The sequence below is a fragment of the Glycine max genome, chromosome 20, assembly GCF_000004515.6.
Source record: "Glycine max cultivar Williams 82 chromosome 20, Glycine_max_v4.0, whole genome shotgun sequence".
Lineage (NCBI taxonomy): Eukaryota > Viridiplantae > Streptophyta > Magnoliopsida > Fabales > Fabaceae > Glycine > Glycine max.
The window spans coordinates 26,244,829-26,271,838 of NC_038256.2; the positions used below are offsets into that span (position 1 = coordinate 26,244,829).

The window sequence follows — 27,010 nt, forward strand, 5'->3', positions numbered from 1 at the left end:
CAAATACTATTTTTTTAGAAAGCAAGAATCAGAAGTGATGAGAATAATCCTTGAGACACTTGAGTACTAGTGAAGGAATAACTCTTCTTTTCATAAATGTTGTTCTATTCAGGAATGAAATCCCTTTTATATACTTAAAGGGTCCAAACTGTTATTCATTTATGTCATACTTGTGGATATTTTTAAAGTTAAAATATATTTTTCATTCCTGTAATATTTTATGTTTGTTTTTTATTATCGCAAAATTAAAATGTGTGACTTTTTTTACTTAGAATTAGCTTTAGTCGAAGTCAAATCCATGACATTTTTTTTAATTTAAATTTTTAAATGTAATTTTTTAGGATTAAAAAGTTTTAGTTAGAATTATAGGAAAAACGTACACACAATCTTGGGAGACTAAAAACCACAATAAATTGTTGAAAAGAAATAAAAAAAAATTACAATGGAACACATAAAAGACACACACAATATACACAGTTATATAACACACAAATGCACAGTTATGGAATACAAAATTACAGACTCGACTATCTACACATAAAAAAAGATAGGGTAAACCTTGTTTTTAAGTACTTAGAAATATGGTTAATGTGATTTTAGGCCTGTAACCTTGTTTGTTAATTTCGATAATTTTGATTTTTTAAAAATAAAAAGTCTTTGGAACTTGGCATGAATAAATAGCATAAACAAAATCCATTACCATAACTTAGACAGTATTATTCAAAATCTTTTTTGAGCTATTACACAAAATGGACCGTTTGTGAAAACTGAGAAGATTCTTAAGGGTGTTTGGTTTGATTATTTTCTGTTTTCATTTTCACTAAAAATAGAAAACGGTGATGAAGATGTGTTTGGTTGAATTTCTCAAAACAGTGAAAATGAAAACAGGAAATAACCAGAAAATAAAAATAATAAATTCTCGTTTTCAATGTTTTCAGTTAGTTGAGAACAGAAATCTCGTTTCGGTTAAAATGAAATTACGGTGACAACAAATATAATTTTAAACAAATCTAAAAATACAAAAAGATAAGAAATTAATATATCATAAATTTTTAGTATTTTTATTTCATGAAAATATAAAAGAAGAAGTCAAACAAAACATGTTTTAAGAATTCAAATATTTTAAAAATAAAAATAATTTTCAGAAAATGAAAATAGAAAATGAAAATCAAACACACCTAAATGATTCAGTTTCTGGGCGTAAACAAAATCGAAAAAAGAAAGTAACTTTGGAGGTTTGGTGTAAAGGGTTCTTCATCTGCTCCATCCTCACGAACCCGTCACAGAGGATCTTACTAGCGCCCACCATCTTTGCCACCGCAATCCCTCTTTACGCCGCTACTTGGCACCATCCCAAGGGGAGGAGGGCTGTTGAAAAACTTATTAGACGATGTCGTATGGTGTTGCCGTGACACACAAGTCGGGATCCGAAACCTGAAGAACTCAAATTGAATCTGTTCTTGTAGAGCTTGTTGAGACTCCTGGTGTTGGTGTTGGTGAGGTCGAGGAGGGGCACTGCGTGATGACGGATTTGGGAAGTGTCTTCTTGTGAAGTGACAAGGAAGGAAAGAATGAGACTACACATAACGTAATTTTAGTGGACATATATATCAGCCACATGTTTGGACAATCCAAACCTAATTTCGGGTATAAAAGTCACATATCATAAATTCACAAGAAAAGAAAACATTTTTTTTAGAAATTTAAAACAAACTTTGAGTATTTTAAAAGCTGAAAAACATATTTTATTTTCTTTTGAGACAAATTTTCGGATATTTTTTATTTTTTATTTTGTTTTATAGATGATAGAGATTTACTGCACCATTGAATTTAAAAATGCGTGTCGAATATACAACTCCGCCTGCACTACTACGACTCGGTGCTGTCTCCTTCACAGTGTGCCACGCACCTCGCTCATTCAATCAAATCAGGTTTCAACCTCCTACACTTCTTTCTTCTTTATTTTTCATTTTAACTTTGAACTTAATAAAATAAAAATGTCAAGCATGTCTGTTATTGCTTCTTTCTTCTTTTATTTTCCCTCTTAATCCAACAATGCAAAGGAGAGTATTAAATATATGCATCTTTGTGTCATTTTTAATTTTGAATCTAGCGCGTGGCACTACCATCTGTTGACGTTAGAGGAAGAATAATGAGAAGTGGTGAGGCAGACAGAGAAATGGAAATGGGTTCAGTGGTGGTTGAAAAAGTGGGAGGCAGATCATCTGTCACAAGTTGCTTCTCAAGATACCCCCTCAAGTTCGTCATACCCAAAAAGGTTTCCAGTAATCTTCCATTTTACTATTATTATTATATTATGAATTTAATTGGAATGCATCTAAAGTGCATTTTTACATATCAACAAAAAAAAATAGAGTGCATTTTTACATGAATTTAATTAAAATATACTAAAAACTGTGATCTGATTACAAATTAGCATGCACAATCCTTTACCTTTATAATAATTATCTTCAAAATATTTCTTGCATGACAATTATACTTTTTTTTTTAATATAGCCGTATTATTGGAAATTGTTGACTCGAGGATAATTTTTTATTAGTTGCTATTGTAATTTTTCTTACATTAACTGCGAATTATAATCAAACTCTTTTTGTATTTCCATATAATTGAAAATTGTTGAATTTTTGTTGTACTAATTACTTTAAGAGTTGTATATAAGATAATTTCGAAATTAAATTCTTCTTATTATTATACTCTTAGTCATGTTTTGACTAAGCTACATAGACTTTGTATGCTTGTGTTGTGGAGCGATCATTGGTATAAAAATCATAGCTTGGTATGCTAAAAATGTTTCTTTAACTAATTGCAGGTGGGTTCTTCCAAAACAGATGCTGTATGGGTTTATGCCCTCAACTATGGAGGTGGAATTGTATCTGTAAGTATGATGGTTTTTTCTTTGCCTTGGTTTTTTGTATCTATTTGCTTATGATTGTGGACTTGTGCTTGCCTTATGAGATGTAGGGTGACAACATTTCATGCAAATTTTCTGTGGGAGATACTTGTACCATGGTGTTAACCACCCAAGGTTCCACTAAGGTTGGCTAATTATTTTTCTTCCCTTATTGATTTTTTTTTTAAAAAAAATTGAGCTTGCTTCTGCGTCGGTGCTTGTGAGTGAATATGATATATTGTCTCTTTGATTAGTTGATATTGGTTAGAGTGAATTGTAGTCTTTAACTTGGCTTATATGTAGATTATTGATAATTTTGTTGTCTTTGTTTAGGTTTACAAATCTGTGGGATCCAAGTGTTCTCAACAAATATTAGAGGTTACAACACTGTATATTTCTTTTGCTGTTCGTGTATTTATGTTCACGATCATTAATTTAAAGGAGTCATATTACATGATAGAAGGAAAAAATAAATAGATTAGCATTGATTGTTTTTCAATTTACAATATCTGATGGCAATCAAGATATAAGGCTTTGGCACGAGTATTATAATTACTGTAGTTGTTTGATAAATTGATTTTTATATGGCATAAAGGCACTATACTTTTCAAGAGAAATACCTTGACAAGACAACCTTATTTTTTCTTGTGGTTAAAATTTAACTATTGGTGAGTTTATTGGTTTCAAGGGACAACTGACAATTGTTGAATTCGTTGTGTGTATTAGGCTAGAGTTGGAAGCAATGCACTTTTAGCTATCATTCCTGATCCAGTAACATGCTTTTCCACTGCAAGATACTGTCAGAAACAAGTCTTCTGTGTGTTGCCAGACTCAAATTTGGTCATGGTCGATTGGATTACAAGTGGGCGCCATGAAAGTGGAGAAAAATGGGATTTTGATCTATATAGAAGCAGTAATAATATATTCTTAGAAGATGGTCAACCTTTATTTCTGGATACGGTAATTGTTATACTGCTGTCGTTGTTATGCTAGTTATCAATATTACTTCCAATTTGTACAGGCTGATATGTATAAAAAGGGGCTGCATGTAATATTCTTATAGTTTGTTAAAATTAACTTGAAATCTTAATCTCCTCTGTTATTATAATTTCCTCTTATTCTTTGGATTTTTTTAATAGATTTCAATGCCAAAGAATGAAGCCAGTTAATTGGCAAGCCTGATCTTGATAAATTTGGCTAGTTGTATTGTATGCACCAATCTACTACTTACTGCCTTTCCTTTTCCTTGAGGCCATTTCACCTGGGCTTGATGCAGGCAGCAGGCTCAACTAATTATCTTTACTACTGTTTGGGAACGTGCGATCTTATAAAGGAGAGGTTTATTCCTTATACAGGATTTGTCCTTGTTGTTTTGTGAGATGTCAATATTATGTTCAGAGCTAAAATGAGAACATCCAAACCTAGCACTATATGTTGCTTTTGCATTTTTCTCTCCCCTATACAGTGTGTTGTGCTTATCGCCTTTCTGAAATGACAATATCATGTTAGGTGCTAAAATTAGAGCATTAAATTTTTGCTGCATATGTTGCTTTTTTATCTGTCTCCTCCCATCACAAATAGTGCACAAAACAGCATGCATCTTCTGGTAGTTTGAAGCAATAAAGTTTCTGGAGGTATTTTGGGAAAAGCAACTTGCACCGTCTTTTATTTTGGGATTAATGTCCTATGCTCTGATATTCTACTCAAATGGCTTCTTGTTACAAACAGATGTTATTAGACAAAGAAAAAATTGGATGTGTACAAGAACACATGCACAACTACCAAGTAATTGCAATGATTGTACTCTTGGGGTGAGTGGTTTATTTTGTCTTACTTTTGGATTAATGTTTTTATATTATGAATTCATGTACTATGTGCCTTTTTAAGGCCAAAGGTGCAGTATGTCCAGAATCGTGTGCAAGATCACGTGAAAGAAGTTATGTCTGAGCAATTACAGCATCCTTCTGCTGCTTGGAGTCACCAAAGAGACAAGGCCGATCATTTTATTACAAAACCAAGCTTCATAGCTTCTTGCAGTGCCTTTGGTCCTAAGGTAAATTATAAATTTATTCAATTTTAATTAACCATAATGTCTAAATATTAGTGTGATGCCATTGTTTAAAGAGTGCCTAGACTTGAGTTTGTTTATATCTGACTTTTCCTATAATCCTTCCTATAATCCTAGTTTTGCTTGAACTCAATTGATTTTCTGGTCATAGATCCAAGCTATAAGTTTTGGTGCATTGCTATTGCTCATTAGAGAGGAAACTTTCTGTGTTTCTACTATTAAAATATTTTAGGTTTTGTTTGTGTTAGTGAGTTACAATTGTACCATTACAATAGTACTAAGACTAGATCTAATTAGGGGCATTTGAAGGGAGTATCGAGTGCCTATAAAAGAATGGTTGGGATTATGATTCTTCCTTTTCCGGTGGGTTTAAGGTGACATAGTCCATTTGTTGTAAAATCTTTAAGGATTTCCTAGATTAACAATTATAGAAAACCAACAGATCTTGAAACCTATGATTTTCACAAATAATAGATAAACAATGTCTATCTTTCTTTATAGTAGGACTTCTCTTCAGAATACTTTGATTTCTTGGAAGATGAAAGGAACAAGATTTCATTATGGAAGAAGATTCTGGTAAAATATGCACTTCCTCGGGAATGAAAAAAAATTGATCTACTTTAATTTTCCCAATCCATGTGCTCGGTAATGATGTTGTCATCGCGGATGCGCAAGTTGCTGAAGTTTATTTTCAGTGTCTTCAGAAATTAGGAGTTCAAAACTAAAAAATCTCTGATTTCTTTCCAAAGGGTGAACTGGACAGTTCCAATAAGATTTCATTCTTGAACAAAAATCCATTTTGGGGTTTATTTCATCTATTCCATGACCGGAACAGTGGGAGATACACGCAATATCCATTCAAGGGATTGGATCGTGTAATTTTCATCTTGACAAGAAATTATCTACATACTATGATAAAATATGTATCAAAAGCACAAGGGCTATAGCTTGACTATTCTTTCTGTCTTTCTACGTTTGTGATAGCTAGAGATTAGAGAAAACACTTTTTTGTCAGGAAATGGACCTTGTTTTATGTTAATGGGTATTAACTCCTTTTATAAGCACTACTTCCATCAAGTAACAGTTATCTTTATTCTCCTATTTAACCCAATTACAATTTAGTCCCTAATTATTAATTATTTATTTATCAGTCCCTATATAAGTCACATGTATCTCATATGAGACATTAATTCTAACATTCTCCCATTTGACTCATGTGACATTATTAAACATTATGAAATAAATAAATAAATAAATTAAACTAACATAATACGCATTAAAATGACTAATCATTCTATACATTGGATACATCATAATTTCATGATTAAGAATAGAAACCAATTCGAGTCATAACGGTTGTATATCACTTAATTGACATAGTCTCTTCCATATACTATAAATTAGTATTCTCCTTAATATGACCATTAGTTAGGAATACATAATTGGTCCAACATAAAGTTTTTATTCAAGACAAAACCTGTTAACATTACTCTAACACAAATATGCATGTAAAGATAAAGAACAGGTAATCAGAAACATCATAATTGAGTTTAGAGTGTCACTAAAATGCATAAGATAATTTACACTTAATGATCATCAATAACAATAATGCTCATACTTTCAACATGTTCTATAAATGTCTTGGACGGTAATCCCTTATTCAAAGGATCAACTATCATAAGATTTGTGTTAATATGTTCTATTGACACTCTTTGTTTCTGAACTTCTTCCTTTACGACAAAGTACTTCAATTTCATATGCTTAGCATCCTTAGAGTACTTCTTAGAAAAAATACTACTACGGAGTTATCACAATACATTTTCAACAGTCTGACAATACTGTCTACAATTCCAATTCCAAGCCCTGAAATAAAGTTCCGCAGCCAAATTAGCCTGAATTGTAGCCTCAAAACATGCTACAAATTCAGCTTCCATGGTAGATGCAACAACAACTAATGCATATGGAAACAATACATTTTCAATGGTCTGACAATATTGTCTACAATTCCAATTCCAAGTCCTGAAATAAAGTTCCGCAGCCAAATTAGCCTGAATTGTAGCCTCAAAACATGCTACAAATTCAGTTTCCATGATAGATGCAACAACAACTAATGCATATGGAATTGCTTCCATTTGTTTTCATTCCACATCATTTCTAGGACATTGTGCGAGACTAAATTTGTCTCCTTTCTAAATTGGAACAGGTGATACTAAACACCTTTCCATCCTAAATCTCTATAGTACTTTATCGATCTATGTTTTTTGAGATAAGCCTAACAATCCTCGTGATCTATTACGAAATATTTCTATCCATATCACATAGCTTACCTCATTCATATATTTTATTTTAAAGTTACTAGAGAGAAACTTCTCAGTTTCATGAAGAAGACCAAAATCATTAGTTGCAAGCAAGATATCATCAACATACAGAATTAGAAAAATAACCTTACTCTCACTGACCTTTAGATATATACACCAATCAACAGTATTTTCCTTAAATCCAAAGAAAACAATGATATCATTAAACTTCAAATACCTTTGGCAGGATGCTTGCTTAAGACTGTATATTGATTTCTTTAATTTGTACACTATGTGTTCCTTTACTTCAACTTAGAATCTCATTGGTTAGTTCATATATACATTTTCCTCTAATTCTCCACTAAAAAAAAGGTAATTTTCACATCCATTTGATGTAGCTCCAAGTCATAATGGGTTACTAATGCCATGGTAATCCTAAAAGAATCCTTTCTTGAGACTAGTGAAAACGTCTCTTTATAATCAATATCATTTTTCTGAGTAAATCTTTTTGCAACAAGTCTAGTCTTGTAACATTCAAGGTTGTCATGAGAGTCCTGTTTAGTTTTTAAGACCCACTTACAACCAACTCTCTTACAACCCTTTGACAATTCTACAAGATCCCAAACACAATTATGTTTCATGGAATTTATCTCTTCTTTCATGGTATTTAACTACTTAGAATTAGCACAGCTTACGGCTTGTGAAAACGAAACTGAATCATTGTCATTTTGTTTCTATTTCATGTAGGTATTCTCACCAGCTTATCCACTACACTGTTGGAAACCCTGAAAAAACGAGAAGAAATAAACAGGAATAGATGTTAGGACTGACTTTATTAGAGTCACTCTGCCCCCAAAAGGAATGTGTCTTTGTTTCCATTTTGCTAACTCTCTCTCACACTTGTTGATGATAGGATCACACAACTTGCAATGCCTTGGGTTTGCCCCATTTGGGATACCCAAGTAAGAAAATGATATGGACAACAATTGGAATTTAGGTATTTTGCAGCATCCTTCTTCCATTGTTCCATCTTTCCGATTGTCCCAAAACTGCTCTTTGGGAAATTAATTTAAGCCTCGATACGAGTTCAAAGCTCCTCAAGATGACTTTGATTGCCTTGACATTTTTCATTGATGTCTCACCGAAAAATAGTGTCTTCAGCATATTGTAAGATTCTGATTTTCACATTGTTTCTTCCAACTAAGAATCCTCTGAATAGGTTCTTCTCCATTGCTTCTCTCGTCAATCCATTTAAGCCTTCAGCAACAATATTAAACAGAAGGGGCACTAATGGGTCCCCCTGTCGGAGTCCTTTTTGCAGGATGAATTCAGTTGAGGGACTTCCATTCACCAATACGGGGATAAAAGCATATTTGAGGCATCCCTCAACCCATTTAATCCACTTGGGGCAGAATCCTAACCACCGCAACATGTATATCAAAAAATTCCACGAAACTGAATCATATACCTTTTCGTAGTCTACTTTGAACACCATGCATGGATTTTGGCGCCTTTTTGCTTCCTCAACTGCTTCATTTGCTATAAGCACGCTATGGAGCAAATGCCTACCCCCTATGAAGGTAGTCTGTCTTTCGTCTATAATGGCTGACAGCACCTTCTTCAATCTTTTTGCTAATATCTTAGCCACAATCTTGTACATGCAGCCTACTAGCAAAATAGGTCTGCATTCGTTAAGGTTTTGTGGGTCAGTCACCTTAGGGATTAGAGCAATAAAGGAGGCGTTGCATCCCTTTGGAAAAATTCCGTTAACATAGAATTCCTCCAAAAATCAAACAACATCGGATTTAATGACTTGCCAGAACTCCTTAATAAACTTAAAGTTTAGTCCATCTGGATCAGGACTTTTCTCGCTCCCACAATCCCATACAACCATCTTTATTTAGTCGCTAATTATTAGTTATTTATTTATTAGTCTCTATATAAGTCACATGTCTCTCATATGAGACATTAATTCTAACATTTGTTTGTAGTACATTGAATCTAGCTAGTTGGGGGTATATTTTGATTTGGAGTTTGTGTTCCAGTTGAGACAAAAGGGTTTTCTCCACTTAGTTGTCAGAGCATATGACCTTTGACAGGGGAGGTTCTGGGTAAGATTGTGTCAGTATACATGGTGAAAGCATTAATTGTATGATGAAAGGAATGGATATGTGGTCTTCTTTTAAATTTGGTGAAAGGACTGAGCTGCCTTGGTAGGATGCTAGGGGAAGCTCCTGTCTCAAGGTGTCCTTGTATGAAGTCTTCTTCCTGTTCTGAGATCTTGGCTGTATTGCTCTGAGAGATATTGACTTCTAATGCACATTGATAATAATAAGAGAAATGATGTCTGAGAGTGTATTGCTAGCATTCCTCTAATAATAATAATCATAATGTATGAGATATCTAATTTGTTTTTGCGCGTCAAAAGGAGCAGGGAATAAAGACATTTGTTAAAAGTTGAAACAAAATGAAAACTGATTTAGTTTAGTTTTTAGAGGAATGTCCAAAGATCCCATAATGAATTAGTCTTCATACTTGTTAGATTGTCATACGACGATTGTGTCTTCAAATTATAGTTGCGTATGGCCATAGGACAATTCTCATATCTTTTAGTTTGGTGGATTGCAACTTTTTGATTCTTGTACACTTACATCAGCACTTAAAACTCTTATTCATCTAATTACTATGTCATTCATCAAAGTTGGATCATTTTGTCCTCAACATAGAAGGGTGCTAGCAATTCACTCTTTCAAGCACACTTTTTATTATTTGGTAAATTTCATTTGAGTTTCACTAGGCAACGAGTGGGTTCAGGTGAAATTATTTGGCGAGACTCACAAAATTCACCTAATGGTGTCCTAAAAAGAGTGTGAATTAATGTGTTGGTAGAATTTTTCAAACATACATTGAAAGATACTATGGTTTGTTAAAACACTTGGGTTATGATATCCTGCTTTACGATTCTGTAATGTTATTTAGTTATAAATATTGCTAAGTGCTAACTGCAACTTCTTTTTGTGTGCAGAGAATTGGTCTTCTTGTTCGAGTGGCTGCTGAGACAACTGAATCAGTTTACAAGTTTCTACGGCATCAATTGGCACCCTTGGAGCCAATGATAGGGGTGCCACCATACAGATAAAGTGAAGTGTTCTCTGAAATAATATTAGTTTTAATTGCAGAGCTATATGTATTATAATTTTACATTCCTTTTATTCATGTATATTTTATTTTTGTTATCAATCTACCATATATTAAGGACCTAGGTTTTTAATTTCTGTTAAGGATCAAACTTCTCTTGCATTCCTGGTTATCTTTTTCTCCTTGGGGCTAGGGCATATTACAAAAAACTTAATTTGAGAGAATTTGGCAGTCATTGAGCTTAAAATTAATAATATAATTTAGATATGGAATTTCTTGACTTCCTGCAAATTAATACCCTCCAAATAGTAACAACCCTTGTTTTTGGATTAAGAATGCTCTTATTTTTCAAAATAATATCTAAACCATTGATACATTAATAGCTAAATCAAATAATAGCAGAGATTCCAAAACAACAACTATGGTATTTTTGCCGACATATTTTATATATTCTGAATTTCTAATGAACTTTCTAACCATGGAACTGAATTTGGAGTGATCTTTCTTTTTGTTTTTTGCTTTTGGTGAATCGTGTGGTAACTCTTGGTAGACCTCAGGATTAGGGCGAAACATGACAGAGTTATGTAATATGTTTGGTGCAATTTAAAAAAGGAAAAAGAAAAACAAGAATGAGGTTACAACTTATAAGAGATGTATACTTTTGTTCCACTGAAAAGTATAACCATTAACCAAAAGTAGAACCCGAGAAAATGGAACGGTGTAGGTTGTTTTCATGGCGTGGCAAACACATACAAATTACATAACCCAAATTAAAGAAACTAGACTTAGTACCCGTGCATCAAAATATTTTATTTTTGTAATTTTTTATTTAAGTTTCATAATTTTTATGTTTTTGTAAATTTATGCAAAATACCAAAATAATTTTTTTTATTATGTATATAATTTAATTTTAAGATTAAATTAATCCAAGTCCCTGAAATATTTGATAATTTTCAATTATATTTCAGAATTTTTTTTTTCAATCCTCAAGTGCATCACATTTTTCAATAATGTGTGAAATTAAAGAAAACTTGAGAAATATAAAAGTAATTGGTCTTTGATTTTGATAAATCTTATGAATATTCTATATTTAAATGAAGTTTTTATTTATATTTTAATCTTGATCTTTTATTTTTATCTAACGGTTGAGATTATTTATTCTTATTTTTACATAAGATGATTATTATCACATAAGGTGGTAGCTATGATGATCATCATGTTGGTGATTACGATCACAGTGTTGATGGTGACAGCGATGGTGATTATTATAATAAAGATTTTGATGTAAATTAAATTGTTAAAATATTTAATTTTTTGTTTGATAAATATTATAGAGATTTTATGATTAAATAAGTTTTTAATTTAAATTTAAAATATTTTAATCTTGATATTTTATTTTAATATAGTGATTGAAATTAATCATTGTCATTGTCATTCTAATACAAGATAGTCATTTCCATATACCTCTCATATATATATATATATATATATATATATATATATATATATATATATATATATATATATATATATATATAATTAATAAAAAATTAATAAATAAATACATTAAAAATTAAAAATTATAAAATTAATACTCATGCAGGACATGGAACTCTAAGGTAGTTTAATATGTAAGATAAATATAATTTGTATTGTAAACAATGTAGTAATTAGTTGAATGTTTTAGTCAAAGAAATGCAATCAGACTCATGTGGTGTAATATTTAGTAGTACTTGTAATTCTTAAAAAAAAAAAAGTAGTAGTAATTATGTAATTTTGTTACAATTAGTATTTTGTAACCGATCATTTAAAATTGTAATTAATATATATATATATATATATATATATATATATATATATATATATATATATATTATGATTTGATTAAAATGTCAGTTACAAAACTAATAAAAAGTGAAAGTTAAAAAATAAATAAATAGTATGTTGTTGGTTTTGTTTTGGATTTGAACCTGGGAGATCACGATTGAATAGTAAATTTAACGTATGACTCCTAGATTATTTTTTTTAAGCAGCACAATGATAAAAAAAGGTAGTAATAAATCCATGAGTCATCAACACGTGCATGCAACTTTATACCTTGTATTCTTTTCCAATGAATAAAAAATTACCTTGTATATTTTTTGATAGAAGATTTCAATAAGCATGAGAGTTAGATAACTCTACTTGAGCAATAGTATAGAGTGGGCATGATATATAGAATTGTAGCAAACATCAAGAAAAAGGATGAGTTGATTAAAGTGCCTGTTTTCCTTTGACTTCGGATAATTGTGTGCAGTTGCAACTTCTAACAAATCCAAGCCTAACAAACTCACCTTTGTTTTACGATCTAGTCCCCAATGTACAGTTCTATGCGTTCGAAGTTTGACACTATGAATAATGACCTGATTAAAACATTGAAGAAACATATAAAAGGACAGTTATGAGAAAAATCCAGACTAAGATGGGAGAATATTATCAATATACTTCATCAGCGACCTGATGAAATAAAACTCCAGTTTTCTAAACATGTAACTCTGATAGAGAACTCTATCAACAGAAAGATTATAGAACAATGCCAAAGGGTTAATTTCAGTCAATGAGAGGAGGTGGGTTGTGTATCTCACCAAACATGACTAGTCACATAAGCAGCTACACAGGGGAAACACAAGGTAATAACTGTAGAGCAACCACAAGAGAGAAAGCATATTAGAAGGTAGGCTTCACTTGATTATGCCACGTAAGCAAATAGTATGATGTGGCGAGTAATATAATATTGAGATGGCAGCACATTGCTTCTTTGCTCAGAGATTATATATTATAAATAGATAAATAGATAGGGAAGGATTTTCTTCTTTCCTTTGGCACATATATGTGTTATGAAGAGATGGATTTTCTTCACATTGGTGTCTGGTGCAAATTTACGGCTACTGTTTGGAGGTCAATATCAGTGTCTGCATATGGATGATATTTATTGTTGATGCAATAGCAAGCATGGAGTGGAAAGAATACAAAGTGCACTGGTGGTTAGATTCTATTTATTGCTCTTGCTGGCTCTAAATATGATTTAACCATTAGCGGTAGGGTATTTTATTTTGCTATTGCTATTTAATCATTTATATGGGTTTGTCCTAATAAATATATGTGTTTGCTGATTAAAAAAAAAACACAGATGGACGATCATTTCAAAATTCAAATCACTTCAATACCATCTGAGTTCAAATTTGGATTTCACAACCAACATGTGCTCTTTTTAACTAAGGCTTAAGATTGTTCTATTAAGGGGTAGAAGTTGAAAATTTTAAAATATATCATAGTGTGAATGCAAAAATCTCATTTCACTTTTTTAATAGAATTATCTTTTAAGTTTAAATATATTTTTAATTTTTATAATTTAATATTTCTTTGCATTTTGTCCTTGTATTTTTTATTTTTATTTAGTTCTTAAAACACTTTTGACTATGCTTTGGATAATAAAAAAATATCATTTAAAACATAAGAAGAACAAAAAACAAAACACATAATTCATCATAACTAAAAAAAATTATAAGAATAAAAAATAATAAATTATAAGGATAAAAAGATATTTAAGTATATCTTTTATAGGTGGTTCTATAAAGAGTAGTGAAAGCTCGAGCTTGTGTTTTAATTGATTGCATTGAATTGTGTGATTGTAGTTTAAACAATCTACTAAATCTGTTATTATTATGACGTCCAAGTCAGTGTATGAGAGAGAAAGGGAGAAGTAAATTATGAGAACTTCACTTTTATATGTAAATTTGTGCGAAAAAGTCGGTTAGACGGTTTCAGTCACATGACTCTCGTGACCTGTGTGTGGGTTATGCATTCCATGATTACTCCTATGTCGGTATTCATGCTCCTAAGTTATCGTTCTAAGAGGTCCTTGTACCAAGGAGAGTTCTCGGTTCAAGTGGACCCCGAGATACTACTCCAAAACAATAATAAAGATTCAAGGAATAATAATCTTTTAAAAGATTTAGCTAAGAAGCTAAGCGTAATAATTATTAAAATAATTAAAAATTAAAATTAAATTGTGAGTGTAATTCACCAAAAAAATTATCGTGTGTGCATATATTGATGTAGAACATGTTTTGCTTTATTGTCACTCTTTGTATAGCCCTTGGCCATCATAAAAAAAAAGTTGATCGGTATAAAACCTTGTTGACTCTAAGAAATTGACCAACAAGACAGAATCTTATTTTGACTGAGAAAGTGGAGGTGTGTGTTTTCTTTCGATATACTTATTGTCTTTCACATTACAATTTTTTTCATAGATTTACACTAACATCTAACCTCTAGGCTAAAAATCAAATGCTTTTTGTAAAATTGAAATATGTTGGTCTACATCTAGTTTAACAACTATGTTTGGAAGATGAAGACCTAGAGTATATTCCTCTTCAGTAAAGTCCACTTTCTTCAATGTTGTTTTGTAACTCGTAGCAGCTGATATTGGGTAAACTCTCGCTTGAAACCTGTAAAACAAGAGAAAATAAGCATAAGTTACAAATATTTTAAAAAGCTGATGCATTAATTCATAACAGTGAGAGACAGACATGAAAGTTAGAGGGATTTATTAGAAGAGTTAGTTAATATAGTTAAACTACTAATAAGTTAGTTAATTAGTTAGAGGGATTTATTAGATATAAATAGAGAAAGAAGGATAGGAAAGAGGGAGATCTTATCATTTGTAGATTGAGCATTAGCTCTTTGTGAAAGGAGAAATCCTTTGTGAATGGGAAACCCTTGGAGGACAGTTTTCTCTCCTATTTTCTGTTCTTTTCTTACTAGTCAATGAAATCTTTTATTTTCTTCCTCATTTTAATTCTTGGTTCCTAACAAATTGATCTGACCTGTCGGATCTTTGAGGGGAAGCTAGTGTTAGAGATGGAGGAAGCACAAATTTGGACTAAGAAGGTGGAGCTGCTAGCGTTCATGGGGACAAATCCAATTGGTTGGATTGCTAGGACTGAAAAATTCTGAGGTATAAGAAATTCCTTCGTTCCATAAGCTGCAATATGCATTCATGAGGATGGAGGGTGCTGCGACACATTGGTTCTACATTTGGAGCCAAAACAATCTAGATTCAGATTGGGAGTCATTTTCCACAGCTTTGATCAAAAGATTCGAAGATCACCATGGTAACCACATCTTTGAAAGATTGAATATCTTGAAGCAAGAAAAGTCAACAAAGACAAAAACCCACATAAAAAAATGGGAGACTTCCACAAAGTTCTTGAAATGGAAGACCGGCATTTCAGAGTGGAAACACATGTTGCACAAGATATTGAATGAAGAAGTTGATTCACATGCCTCTCAACAAGACAAAAATAGCATGGAGGGAAGTGGGTTAGAATTCAGTAAAGCAAAGGCTAGTTCTTGGGCAAGAAAGGTGGAACTACCTAGCTTTGATAGAAACATAGAAAGGGGAACTGATTTGAAGGGTAGCAGTTTTGAGTGTGACAGTGACCCATTGCAATACTTGAATTCAGAAAACAGAAGTAAAGAAGGTTCAGTAATCAAGAACCACACCCTTTGTGGTGGAGAAGAAACCAAAAATGATGAAGCAAAGTTGCAAGAGAAAAAAAGATTGAAAAGGTTATAGAGGAAGAAGCTGATCCATCGATAAAGAGGGAGACGCACAAGGAAAACGGAGTGACGAATGTGGACTACGAAGACGATTTTCTTGATACCAATTACAGATTTGATCAAGAAGGAAGTCGAAATTGGTGATTCAACCAAGCCACATTGTTTTCAAGATTCAGATTTCCATAAAAAGATTGTTATGGTGAAACAAAAATCATTCATGAAGGTGGTTGGAACAACAATGGTGCTGAAATCTAGGAATGTCAACTTGTTGGGTGAGCCTTTAGCATTAAATTTTGTTGCATCTATGGCTGACAGCTTAGCCATGGAGCTAAGACAGAAGGAATGTACTGAGCCAGTCAAGCTGATTAAAGTTATATGGAGTCCACCTTTGTCCCTCCCACCACCAGACCTCAGTTTTGCAGGGGTAGTGGGTCGTTCCTAGTTAAGCTACAAGAGTGCAGTTGTCTTCCAGCAATCAGACAAAATTATAGAAAGTTTCAGTGTGCAATTTCAGTTTTCAGATTCCAACCTTGAGGAAAAGGTTAAGTTTTACGAGTGATGTATTGCTAGGATATAAGGAGAAAGAAGATTTAATTAATATAATTAAACTACTAATGAGTTAGTTAGTTAGTTAGAGGTGTTTATTAGATATAAATAGAGGAAGAAGAATAGGAGAGAGGGGGATCTTATCATTTGTAGATTGAGCATTAGCTCTTTGTGAAAGGAGAAATCTTTTGTGAAGAGGAAACCCTTGGAGGAGAGTTTTCTCTCCTATTTTCTGTTCTTTCCTTACTAGTCAATGAAATCTTTTATTTTCTTTCTCATTTCAATATTGTTAGGATATAAGGAGAAGGAAGAGTTAGTTAATATAATTAGACTACTAATGAGTTAGTTAGTTAGTTAGAGGTGTTTATTAGATATAAATAGAGGAAGAAGGATAGGAGAGAGGGGAATCTTATCATTTGTAGATTGAGCATTAGCTTTTTGTGAAAGGAAAAATCCTTTGTGAAGGAAAAATCCTTGGAGGAGAGTTTTCTCTCCTATTTTCTGTTCTTTCCTTACTAGTCAATGAAATCTTTTATTTTCTTACTCATTTCAATATTGTTAGGATATAAGGAGAAGAAAGAGTTAGTTAATATAGTTAGACTACTAATGAGTTAGTTAGTTAGTTAGTTAGATATAAATAGAGGAAGAAGGATAGGAGAGAGGGGGATCTTATCATTTGTAGATTGAGCATTAGCTCTTTGTGAGAGAGAAATCCTTTGTGAAGGGGAAACCCTTGGAGGAGAGTTTTCTCTCCTATTTTATGTTTCTCGGACCAATATGTTAGGAACCAAAATGAGAAAGAAAATATATATTAACTAACTCTTCTTTCTCCTTATATCCTAACAGATCTCATATCGGTTAGATATATGCCCAAAATACTCCTTATGTTGACTTTGGAAATCCTTCCGTTTTGAACTAGCTTTGTTATTAAGCACTTATACCAGTTTAAATTCCAGCAACATGGGATGTCTTTGCAATAGAAATCTAAAATACGACTGTTAACTGTATGATCCATTCATTCAGTAGATGCAAAAGGAAAATTTATGTCTCAAATTGTAAGAGAATACCAGATTTTAACTTCATGGATGCAAAAGGAATGACCTGGTTTTGCAGGAAAAAAACTTAAAAACAATATGGAATTTCATGTGATTGAAAAAACTGAAATAACTGACATAAAGGTACCGTAGGGGATTTATATTCATAATGGTCAAGGTCTAAAGAAGTTGATGAGGAACTTAGTAACCTACACAATGTCTATCCCCAAGTTCGAACAACCAAAATCTCCACTCTGTCATAGCCTTCCCATCCACTTTAGCTGATATATTTGTCCATCTTGTGTGAGAAAATTCCACTTTATTCAGCCCTTCAGTAAGTCCACTCCCTATAGGTTTAACATATGCTTCTTTAAGGCTCCAATGCCTGGAAACTAAATGCACCTTTGACTTTCAGCATGGCCTGTCTTCAGTTCAAAGAACCGTTATACATTGTAAAAATTCTACTTTTTTGACAGATAAAAATACATTATCAGATCTGACACTATGACATATTAATATATAAATTAAACAATTTCAGAGACCATCTTATGCTCTGCATTATATAGTAATACAATATTCAGGTTCTTTCTTTGCCAAATTTTGAGATATACGGATAATAAAATCGGACAGGAGCATAAAATCATAGGTTAAAATTATTGGGCATTTTCATAACAGCTATATGGAATGAAGCTAGGAAGCATAGTAAATACTTTAGCTGATGTCATTTGTTGAGATGCCTTCACTTAAAGAGTGCAGTGATATTCTTAAAAAATGCTAGCAAGCAATTTATTATTCAGATATTGATAATTGGTTGTTGGAGTGTTAAGTGTAAGTGAAAAATCTTACATTGGATAAGAAAAAGCAAGTTGAACAATATATAAGTGGCTACTGACAAGGTATACACCTAAAATGCCTTTAGATTTTGGGTTTCTTGTGGTGTTAGTCTAGTAGTCCACCTGACCTGTATTGTTTTTTCTTGGCCCATTGATGGAGATTTCCCAATGCTTCAGCTCCCCTCACGTCCCAACTTTGGTTTCTTTCCAAACAAATGACAATATTAGGCTTTTTTTTGGGTTTACACAAGCATGTGCTAACTTTCGAGGAAGTTGAATTTGAAAATATATGCAGAACTCAGGAATTAATTTATTTCTGATAGAAAAAGAAGTTTTATTAGAAGGAAAGGAAGGAAGATATCACCGTAGATGATTAGATTCATTCCGTAACTGATAATACAAAAAACAACTCAAAATAAGAAAATCTCAACAATGAAGCATAGCTACTCACTTCTGCATGCTGGAACAGCAGCATTGAGAGGAATTAAATCTATATTACATGAAATATTTTCAATTTAACTATTCCTTGACAGTTGACATAAAATTAACAGGTAAAGTATAAACACATCATACCTGTAAAATTCAGTCAATACATCATTCGAAGTGCCTGAATTGACTATGTTATCCCATTCCAAACTTGAAAAGTAAGATGAGAAGAATTGAATGAATTCTGTAATTGTTTCTCCCAGTGGAACATCATAGGAGACAATGTCTACCCCACAAGACATACAGGTTCAGATGCTATGGCCACAGTCACCATGATGAGATACATTGAAATTAAAATTTGGGAATCTAAGACCAAATTTATCATAATCCTGAAAGACAATAAGGGATAAACATATAAGTAAGGCTAACCCATGAATAACAAAATAACATAAATACATGGTTAAGGAAACAAAGTTGAGTTTGTTATTCAACACATAAATATTACATATTTTATTATTTTTATTCGTTTTTTTACTGTATATTTGCACTAAAGATATCTCCAGTGGACAATTGAAAACTAATTCCTTTCGAGGTATAAATTGTATAGATCACTGAAGTGAATTTTACTTCTAACAAAGCCTTTGTTATACACATAAGCAAAGTTTTAAATTATAGTTGTCGTTTTGTTGCAATCCTTGATATTTGCCAGAAATTGTGCAAAAGTACCGTTAATGCAGCAATAATTGTGTTCACAGAGAGCTCCAAAACCTTAATTTACAACCACAACTGTGATTCCGGACCTTTTTTAAAACCTTCACATGAGCATGCTCTAGGGACCTAAATATCTGTCAGCTACACCAGGCTTAGTTGGTATTATTGCTCATCTATATGTTACAGGAAATGATCATACCAAATAGGGTTTGCCAAAACGTCAAGTGAGTGCCAAAACGTCATCATTGTATGCAGTAAACAGGTGAAAAACAACATTTTTTTTCCTACAAGTTAGGAAACAGACTCTTCTGGGTACATTTGGAAATGAGGTTTAAAGGGAAAAAAGAAAAGTAGGAAGGGCAAAGAAAAATATTTTTAAATTAAGAGAATTACATAATAGAGATTTGCTTAACAAATTATAACTTCAAATTTTCAAAAATTCATTCAATGTATAATTTGCTAATATACTCCTAAAGATGTAAGTTAGCAAATAATTGATTTTCTTAAACGACAACATTGTCTAAAATTCGAAACTTTGTATCTATAAAAAATAAAATAAGTTAACGTAACAAATCAGCATATAATATTTATAAAATTAAACAAAAGACTGCAAAATTAAATTTACATTAATTTATCATTTTATTTTTTTATTTATGACTATCCCCTCCTTCATTTTCACCTCTAACTAAATTTCAATTCCTAAGCATAGTCTTTAAAGCTCAAGACTTGACCACTACCGTTGATAGAAAAACATTGCATTAATATAAAAAGTGCTTATGCCTGTATAATCTAACAGAGTGGTACAAAAAAAAATTATTAGAATGTATTGAATTGGAGAGAGAACCTGGTAATCGAGGAGTGCTAGTGGGAAGGAAGGAGGGAGAGAGCGAAGAAGTGAGAGTGATGTTGGTCCCACTTTGATATGTCCACTACCCATCTCCTTAAGCCTTCTCCCATTCTGAACGCACAGACAGACACATAGGTTCTTTCTAATTTTATATCAGAGAGGTGGTTCGTCTCAGTCAGTATTTTTTTTTTCCGCCACATTTGTATGTTGCGTGTGGATGGCAACAGAACAGAATTAGGGGAGAAAACTTCAACGGAACCTCGTCTAAATAATAATATCTTTTTTATCAAAGAGAATACATAATACGCATAGTCTAAAAAACAGTATATTTTAATTTAATTATGAATTGTCAATTTTATAATCATTATTTTAAAGGGAATATAAAAATAATCCGTAAAAAAATTAATAATCAATCTATTAAATTATTTATGATTTACGATTTTTTAATATGCATTTAAGACACTTTAACTTTTTTCATAATATTATTATTTAAATATACTAGGGTAATCAAATTATTTATATTCTAGTATATTTTAAAATATATTATGTTGATATTAATCTATATAAATGATACAACAAATTATTTTAGATTCATATGAAATTTTGCATATATGATTTATAATTTTCAATCCAATGATAATTTTTTTAAAAATATTAGATTAAATAGTTGTCAAAATTACTTAATTTGATCACTCCTATGTAAAAATATATCATATATACATAAATTAAGTTACAATTTATTTTAACAAGAGAAATAATCATATTGGTGTAATTTTGACAACTATAATATCATTTTATAGTTAGACATAAGATATGATATTTATTGATCTAACCGTTAAATTATACCTACATATTACTATATCTGTATAAATGTCAAAATTAAACAACAAAAAGAAGGTAATCAAATTATTTATATTTTAGTATATTTAAAAATAGTTATGTTATATCAATTTTAATATACATGAATGAGGCGACAAATGATTTTATATTAATATGAAATTTTAAATATGTAATTTGATCTCTCCTATTCCTATTTAGTTGAAAAATACAAATTTACAATCAACTTATTTGATAAAATAAGTTAATAGCATCACTTAATTTTTTTTATAATCATTTTTAATTTTAAATTGAACTAAATAAATAATTATAATTATAGAAATAAAGAACATATATAATATTTAATGATTTTTTCTTATTAAATTAATTTACACTATACTTTATTATTGATATGACACACTCGTAAGATATTTACATAGTTTTTCATTTCCTAATGTTGGATTACCTTTTATTTTATAATGATAATAACCAAGTTTTGGAATTTAAAATAGTATATCAATTATAATAATATTATATATATATATATATATATATATATATATATATATATATATATATATATATATATATAAAAGTTGATAATCTGCTTTTTAAGTTTTTATGAAATTATTTTACACCTTACCATTAAATGTATCTCAATTTATTTTACATGATTAATATGTTGGATAATCATTTACTTTATCAATCATAATTTATAATAATTTGCATCACCAAAAGTCTTTTAATTTTTAATATAAAATAAATAATTTTTTTAGTTTCAATTTAATATCCTTTTGTCATTTTTATTCCTTATCTTATAATTTATTACTAAAGTTCAGATAAATTTATACAGATTACTTCTAGCTGTTGACTTTGGAGTTTGGGTGGATGATAAAGTAGGTGAAATATTTTGAAAAGTTTGAGTATAATAAATTTATAAATTTGAAAGAATAAAATATTAATCTAAATTAAGTAACATTAGGTAATTAACTATTCTCATGGTGTGCATTGTTGCACACACTAAAAAAATTGTATTAATAAATCCAAGAATAGTACTGTACTAAATTATTTTAACCCTAGATTTGTTTGCTCTAATTTAACGAGTGATATAAAAACATACGCAAATGTAATTAATACGCAAATGTAATTAATCTAAGTAACTTACAATATTATTTTTATTGATTAAGAATAAAATTTAAACAATTATAGAATGACATTTTAAATATATTTTAATGAACTTCATTATTTTTATAATAAAAAATGTTTATTAATTTTTTTAATAATTATCTCTGGGATCCATTTTTTTCATTTTTTAACAAGTGTTAAGATAAGATGCGACTTAATTATCCTTAAGATAGGATTTATGTAGTTTAATAAGTTTACAAAATATTCACTAGATAATAAAATATCTTGAAAGAGTACATCCAGAGCTATTTTCAATAATAATTTTTTTCTAATAAATCCTATAAGAAAACATATTAAATATTTTAATCATTAAAAAAATATTAACTTATTTTTATTTTAATATAATAAATATTTCTTTTAATTTTTTAATTTTTATCTTTAAACAATACTTTAAGAATACTAGTTAAATTTCTCCTAATAATAAGATTTTAAAAAAATAATATAAGGATAGTAATTAGGAAACATAATATATTTTATTTTTTATTTGCTTTAATTTATTTATCATTTAAGTAGACAAGATATTGATAGAAGAAAGAATGTGAAAAGACGCTGATGAGAGATGTTTGACATGTAATATATATATATATATATATATATATATATATATATATAATTAAACAATTCATTATAAATAGTGTTTTAAGGTGTTATATATGATTTTTTTTACTAAAATTAACTACGTTATTGGTAATTTTATGAATTTATAATTACAAATAAAATATATCAAATATTATATTTCAAATAAATTATTTATTAAATATTTATTTATATATTGACTATATTGTATTTATTAACATTTACAGAAAAAAAATAATGAACATAACTCTATGAAAGGCATGAATCTTGTTCTATGGTATATAATCATAATGATGTCATGCGTGATTTTACATTCATATGGCTCATGTGAAACAAAAATAAATGCATGATCAAACATCTCTTGTTCATGGGTGTATCTCATAATATTTTTCCATCTGCTTATATGTTGCTTTTAGCTTATAAGTTATTTTAACCAATCTGATTGGCCAATCTATTTTAATAATTTATAGTTTATTTTCATAAGCTACAAGCTTTATCTTTCTTCTCAATTCTATCCTTCCAAATTTATTTGAAATTTATTTTTATCTTTTTATTCAATTTTAAAACTCATTGACCTATTTTAACATTGCTAATTTATCACAAGAAACTAGACACAAGATGACTTATTTGTTTTCTTTATTATTATGAAACTTGCTATTATACTTTTTTTATCACTATGTTTAATGTCAAACTATTTATTTTATTGGAGTATTACATTTTTTATTTAAAATATTTTGTCTCTAAAAAAATTGATAAAAAATCAAAATTATAAAGAAAAAAATATTTTTTGTTTAAAAATAATATATTAATAAAAAATTTAAAAATTAAAAATTGGCTTTAAACAATATAACTCAATTTAATTCTACTTTTAAAAAATATTAGTTTATTAAAAAATGATTTTAATGGATATAAGTAAAATCACCACATCTTTATCATTCTTTTATAATACAAATTTAGAAAATTATTGTCTTACTTCTTCAGATGATGTATTAGAAATAAATTTAAATATTAAATATATTCTTTAACATCATTTAAAATTTATCAACACGCACACACTAAATAATTAATAATTTTAATTTTTTTATATAATTTCAAACGTTAGCCTAGTTAAAAGTTATGCTATTTTGATTATATATCATAATTAAACAATTTTCATTATATAAAATTCAAATAAAAAATATTAAAAAATTATTTTTAAATAATATACTGCATAATTAGACCCAAAAATTATTAAAGTGGATAAAATATATTATACGGTATTCTTATGAACATAATATTTAGTTCTAGTTATAATCAACAATTCAATTTGAAAGGTTATTTTTAATTGCAATAAAAAGGATTGAATGAAATAAATAATATGTAATAATTTTAATTTAAATTTACATTTTCATGATATATGAAATATTCAAAAATATTGTTTTACAAACATAAAATAAATCATAATATTAATATAAAAATATATGTTATAACTAGTTTAGTATCTCATGTCTTGTAAATGTATTAAATTCATATTTTATAATTTATATAGCTAATATTTTATATCATTTTTAATTTTCATATATTATTAATTATTTAATTTAAATTTTAATAAATATATGTTAGTAGATATGTCAATAAATATTTAAATATATTTTTATGTACATACATGCTCAAGGAAATTGTTGTGAATATTGTTCTAGGAAGGATCCTCTTCACTTTGATTATGTATTGCATGTTTTTTTTTTACTTTCATTTAAAAAACGTTTATTTAGTCGATTTTTTTTAGTAACTCTATCATCGGTACAAAGTATCTAGTGACTTTGTAGATTATTAATTTTTTAGTAGTAACCCTATCAACGATAAAGTGATCATATATACAAAAATATTATAAGTAGTAAGATCAATTTATTAGTAATAATAATAAAAATTAATAGAATTATTTGGGTATATTATAGGTACGATGTAGTTTAACAAATAATATAACTAATAAATTATAAACTTATTCAAGTCAATGTTTAATTAATTTGTAAACTGATTCAAGTCAATGTTAAATAAGGTCTTTAACATCATCTAACATTTATCAACACACTAAAAAATTAATAATTTCAATTTTTATAGTTGCAAATGTTAGCCTAGTTAAAAATTAAGACTATGTTGTTTTGATTACATATCATAGTTAAACAATTTTCATTATATAAAATTGAAAAGAAACAATATTAAACAATTTTATTTTAAATAATATATTTTGTAATTAGACCTAAAAGTTATTAAAGTAGATAAAATATATGATACGATATCTCTTCTTATGAACATAAGATTTAGTTCTAATAAATAGTTGTAATCATCAATTCTATTTCAAAGGTGGTCTCCACCGTGGAGACCCTTTATAATCTATTGTTATTTTTAATAGCAATAAAAGGATTGATAGTGTATAATGTTATTATATATAGGGGCTCTCGTATCATCATGGTATTAGAGCCTCTCAACATTCTAAGAAAAGGTGAATATGATAGTGATATTATATGAGGTGAGTAAGAAAGGACTCACGACAACAATGAAACCTACCACTGATCAACCAAACACTTACCATGTCGTTCTAACCTCTTCCCTTTCTTTACCTAAAGGTTGATTAAGAACTATTTCTTCAAAAATCGAGAATCTGATAGAATTCTCTTATGTCCCAGAAGATGCACAAATATCTATTACTATCTCTCCCCTTCTGACGTGAATCTTACGGAACGGAACGTTTGACATAGGATTGTTGACGAAGAGGGATGCCACTTCCAGAGATGGAAGATAAGTCACGGTGACGCCACAACGAATCAATCTTGATAAGTCAGAATTTAGTTCAACAGGAACCCTGAGAGAAACTTTCTCACGTATTGGAAAGAATGTTAAAAGTTTCTTTATTCAAAACAAAAACCAATACTTATAGTGTATCTGAACAAAAAGATAAAAATAGACATGAGCCTTCAAAACAGTTTGGGCCAAAAAAATTATAAATAAAAAATAGAACATATTTATTATGGGCCTTCACATCAATCTGGGCCTTCATCCTTCTTCACTCGGGGTCTTCGTCCTTCTCCACTTGGGCCTTTGGCCTGTATTTGACCAATTTCAGGATTCTCATCATTCCATCCTTCTTGGAAAACATTTGCCCTCAAATGTCCAGGATCATCACCAAGTTCAAGTACCACTTCCTTCCTTTTCTTGTTGGCTTGCTTGGCATAGCTTTCATTCTTCTTTGCAATTTGCACCTTCACTTGGTCATACAATCTTTTCACATACTCAACTTTGGCCTGTGCATCCTTATGCTGAGTCTCTTGGGGCTTGCTGTTGTAAGTTGGCCTATTAGGCAGCATCACACTACCGATCTTTTAGTCCTTGTCTATTGTTCCAGTATACAAAGAAGACTGGATACAAGCTTATAGCATCCAACAAAATGGTTCCCCTATTTATATTGACAAGGTGAATGACCATTTTATATGGGATAATGATCCAAGTATGTGTGACCTTGAATGTGATTTAGAAGAAGAATAAGAAGAAGAAGAAGAAGAAGAAGAATCCAACAAAAGAAACAAGAGATACAGACCTCCATCTCTTCTAGCTCAAAGGATAAATCTAGATGATTGAGCATGGGTCGAAATAAGAAAAGAAAAACATTAGCCCCTCTAGATCTATAAAAAAGCTCTAGAGATCCTCAGAGAAGAGGGACTTCTTCCCTCGACTCAATCACCAACTGATTTATCTCTGGTTTCTTGGTCTCCCACTGATACCACTACACAATGCAAACATCTTGATACCCTTTCACTTCCTCAACCTATACCTTGCATGATGTTCTCTTCATACGAGCATGAATTTCCTGGTATAGAAAGACAAACAGAATCTACCACTAATCTCAATACCAAACCAACTATACAGTAGATTGAAGTCTTCCTTGATGGGAAACTCAAACCACTCAGTAGGCTGAAGAAGTCCTCAATTGACAGACTAAGAACGCCCGGGCTTAGAACTCAATTTTGAAAAACCTTGATGCAA

At 30.1% G+C, this 27,010-nt stretch overlaps 1 protein-coding gene and 1 long non-coding RNA gene across 9 annotated transcripts; one reads left to right on the forward strand and one right to left on the reverse strand.

Moving 5' to 3' along the window:
* The first annotated feature begins 309 nt into the window (after nucleotides 1-309).
* Nucleotides 310-10,513, forward strand: LOC100800094 (urease accessory protein D). 4 transcript variants are annotated; one of them, XM_003555652.5, is made up of 10 exons: nucleotides 310-1,647; nucleotides 1,803-1,931; nucleotides 2,114-2,278; nucleotides 2,832-2,897; nucleotides 2,984-3,058; nucleotides 3,246-3,290; nucleotides 3,639-3,872; nucleotides 4,641-4,723; nucleotides 4,800-4,965; nucleotides 10,303-10,513. In XM_003555652.5, the coding sequence occupies exons 2-10, from the start codon at nucleotides 1,803-1,805 to the stop codon at nucleotides 10,414-10,416; spliced, it is 1,077 nt and encodes a 358-aa protein (XP_003555700.2). In that variant the 5' UTR covers nucleotides 310-1,647; the 3' UTR covers nucleotides 10,417-10,513. The 4 variants fall into 4 exon arrangements, with proteins under 4 accessions (XP_003555700.2, XP_025983310.1, XP_006605716.1 ...); XM_026127525.2 differs by having other exon boundaries at nucleotides 3,717-3,872; XM_006605653.4 differs by lacking the exon at nucleotides 10,303-10,513 and adding an exon at nucleotides 8,025-10,291.
* A 4,095-nt stretch (nucleotides 10,514-14,608) lies between these two features.
* On the reverse strand, nucleotides 14,609-20,649 carry LOC100783519 (uncharacterized). 5 transcript variants are annotated; one of them, XR_005890401.1, is made up of 4 exons: nucleotides 20,414-20,649; nucleotides 19,006-19,247; nucleotides 17,813-18,024; nucleotides 14,609-14,905 (listed from the first exon to the last, which is right to left on the reverse strand). It is a non-coding gene; the product is annotated as an uncharacterized lncRNA (long non-coding RNA). The 5 variants fall into 5 exon arrangements; XR_005890399.1 differs by lacking the exon at nucleotides 14,609-14,905 and adding an exon at nucleotides 18,561-18,635 and having other exon boundaries at nucleotides 17,610-18,020; XR_005890403.1 differs by lacking the exon at nucleotides 14,609-14,905 and adding an exon at nucleotides 18,561-18,635 and having other exon boundaries at nucleotides 17,610-18,024.
* Nucleotides 20,650-27,010: the final 6,361 nt, after the last annotated feature.

Bases quoted from the DNA above. Each gene is read 5' to 3' on its own strand.
- LOC100800094 (XM_014773044.3), top strand. From the start codon at position 1,803: ATGATAGAGATTTACTGCACCATTGAATTTAAAAATGCGTGTCGAATA. The intron at 2,279-2,831 runs GTTTCCAGTAAT...AACTAATTGCAG, and splicing joins AGTTCGTCATACCCAAAAAG to GTGGGTTCTTCCAAAACAGA. The intron at 4,966-10,302 runs GTAAATTATAAA...TTTTGTGTGCAG, and splicing joins GCAGTGCCTTTGGTCCTAAG to AGAATTGGTCTTCTTGTTCG.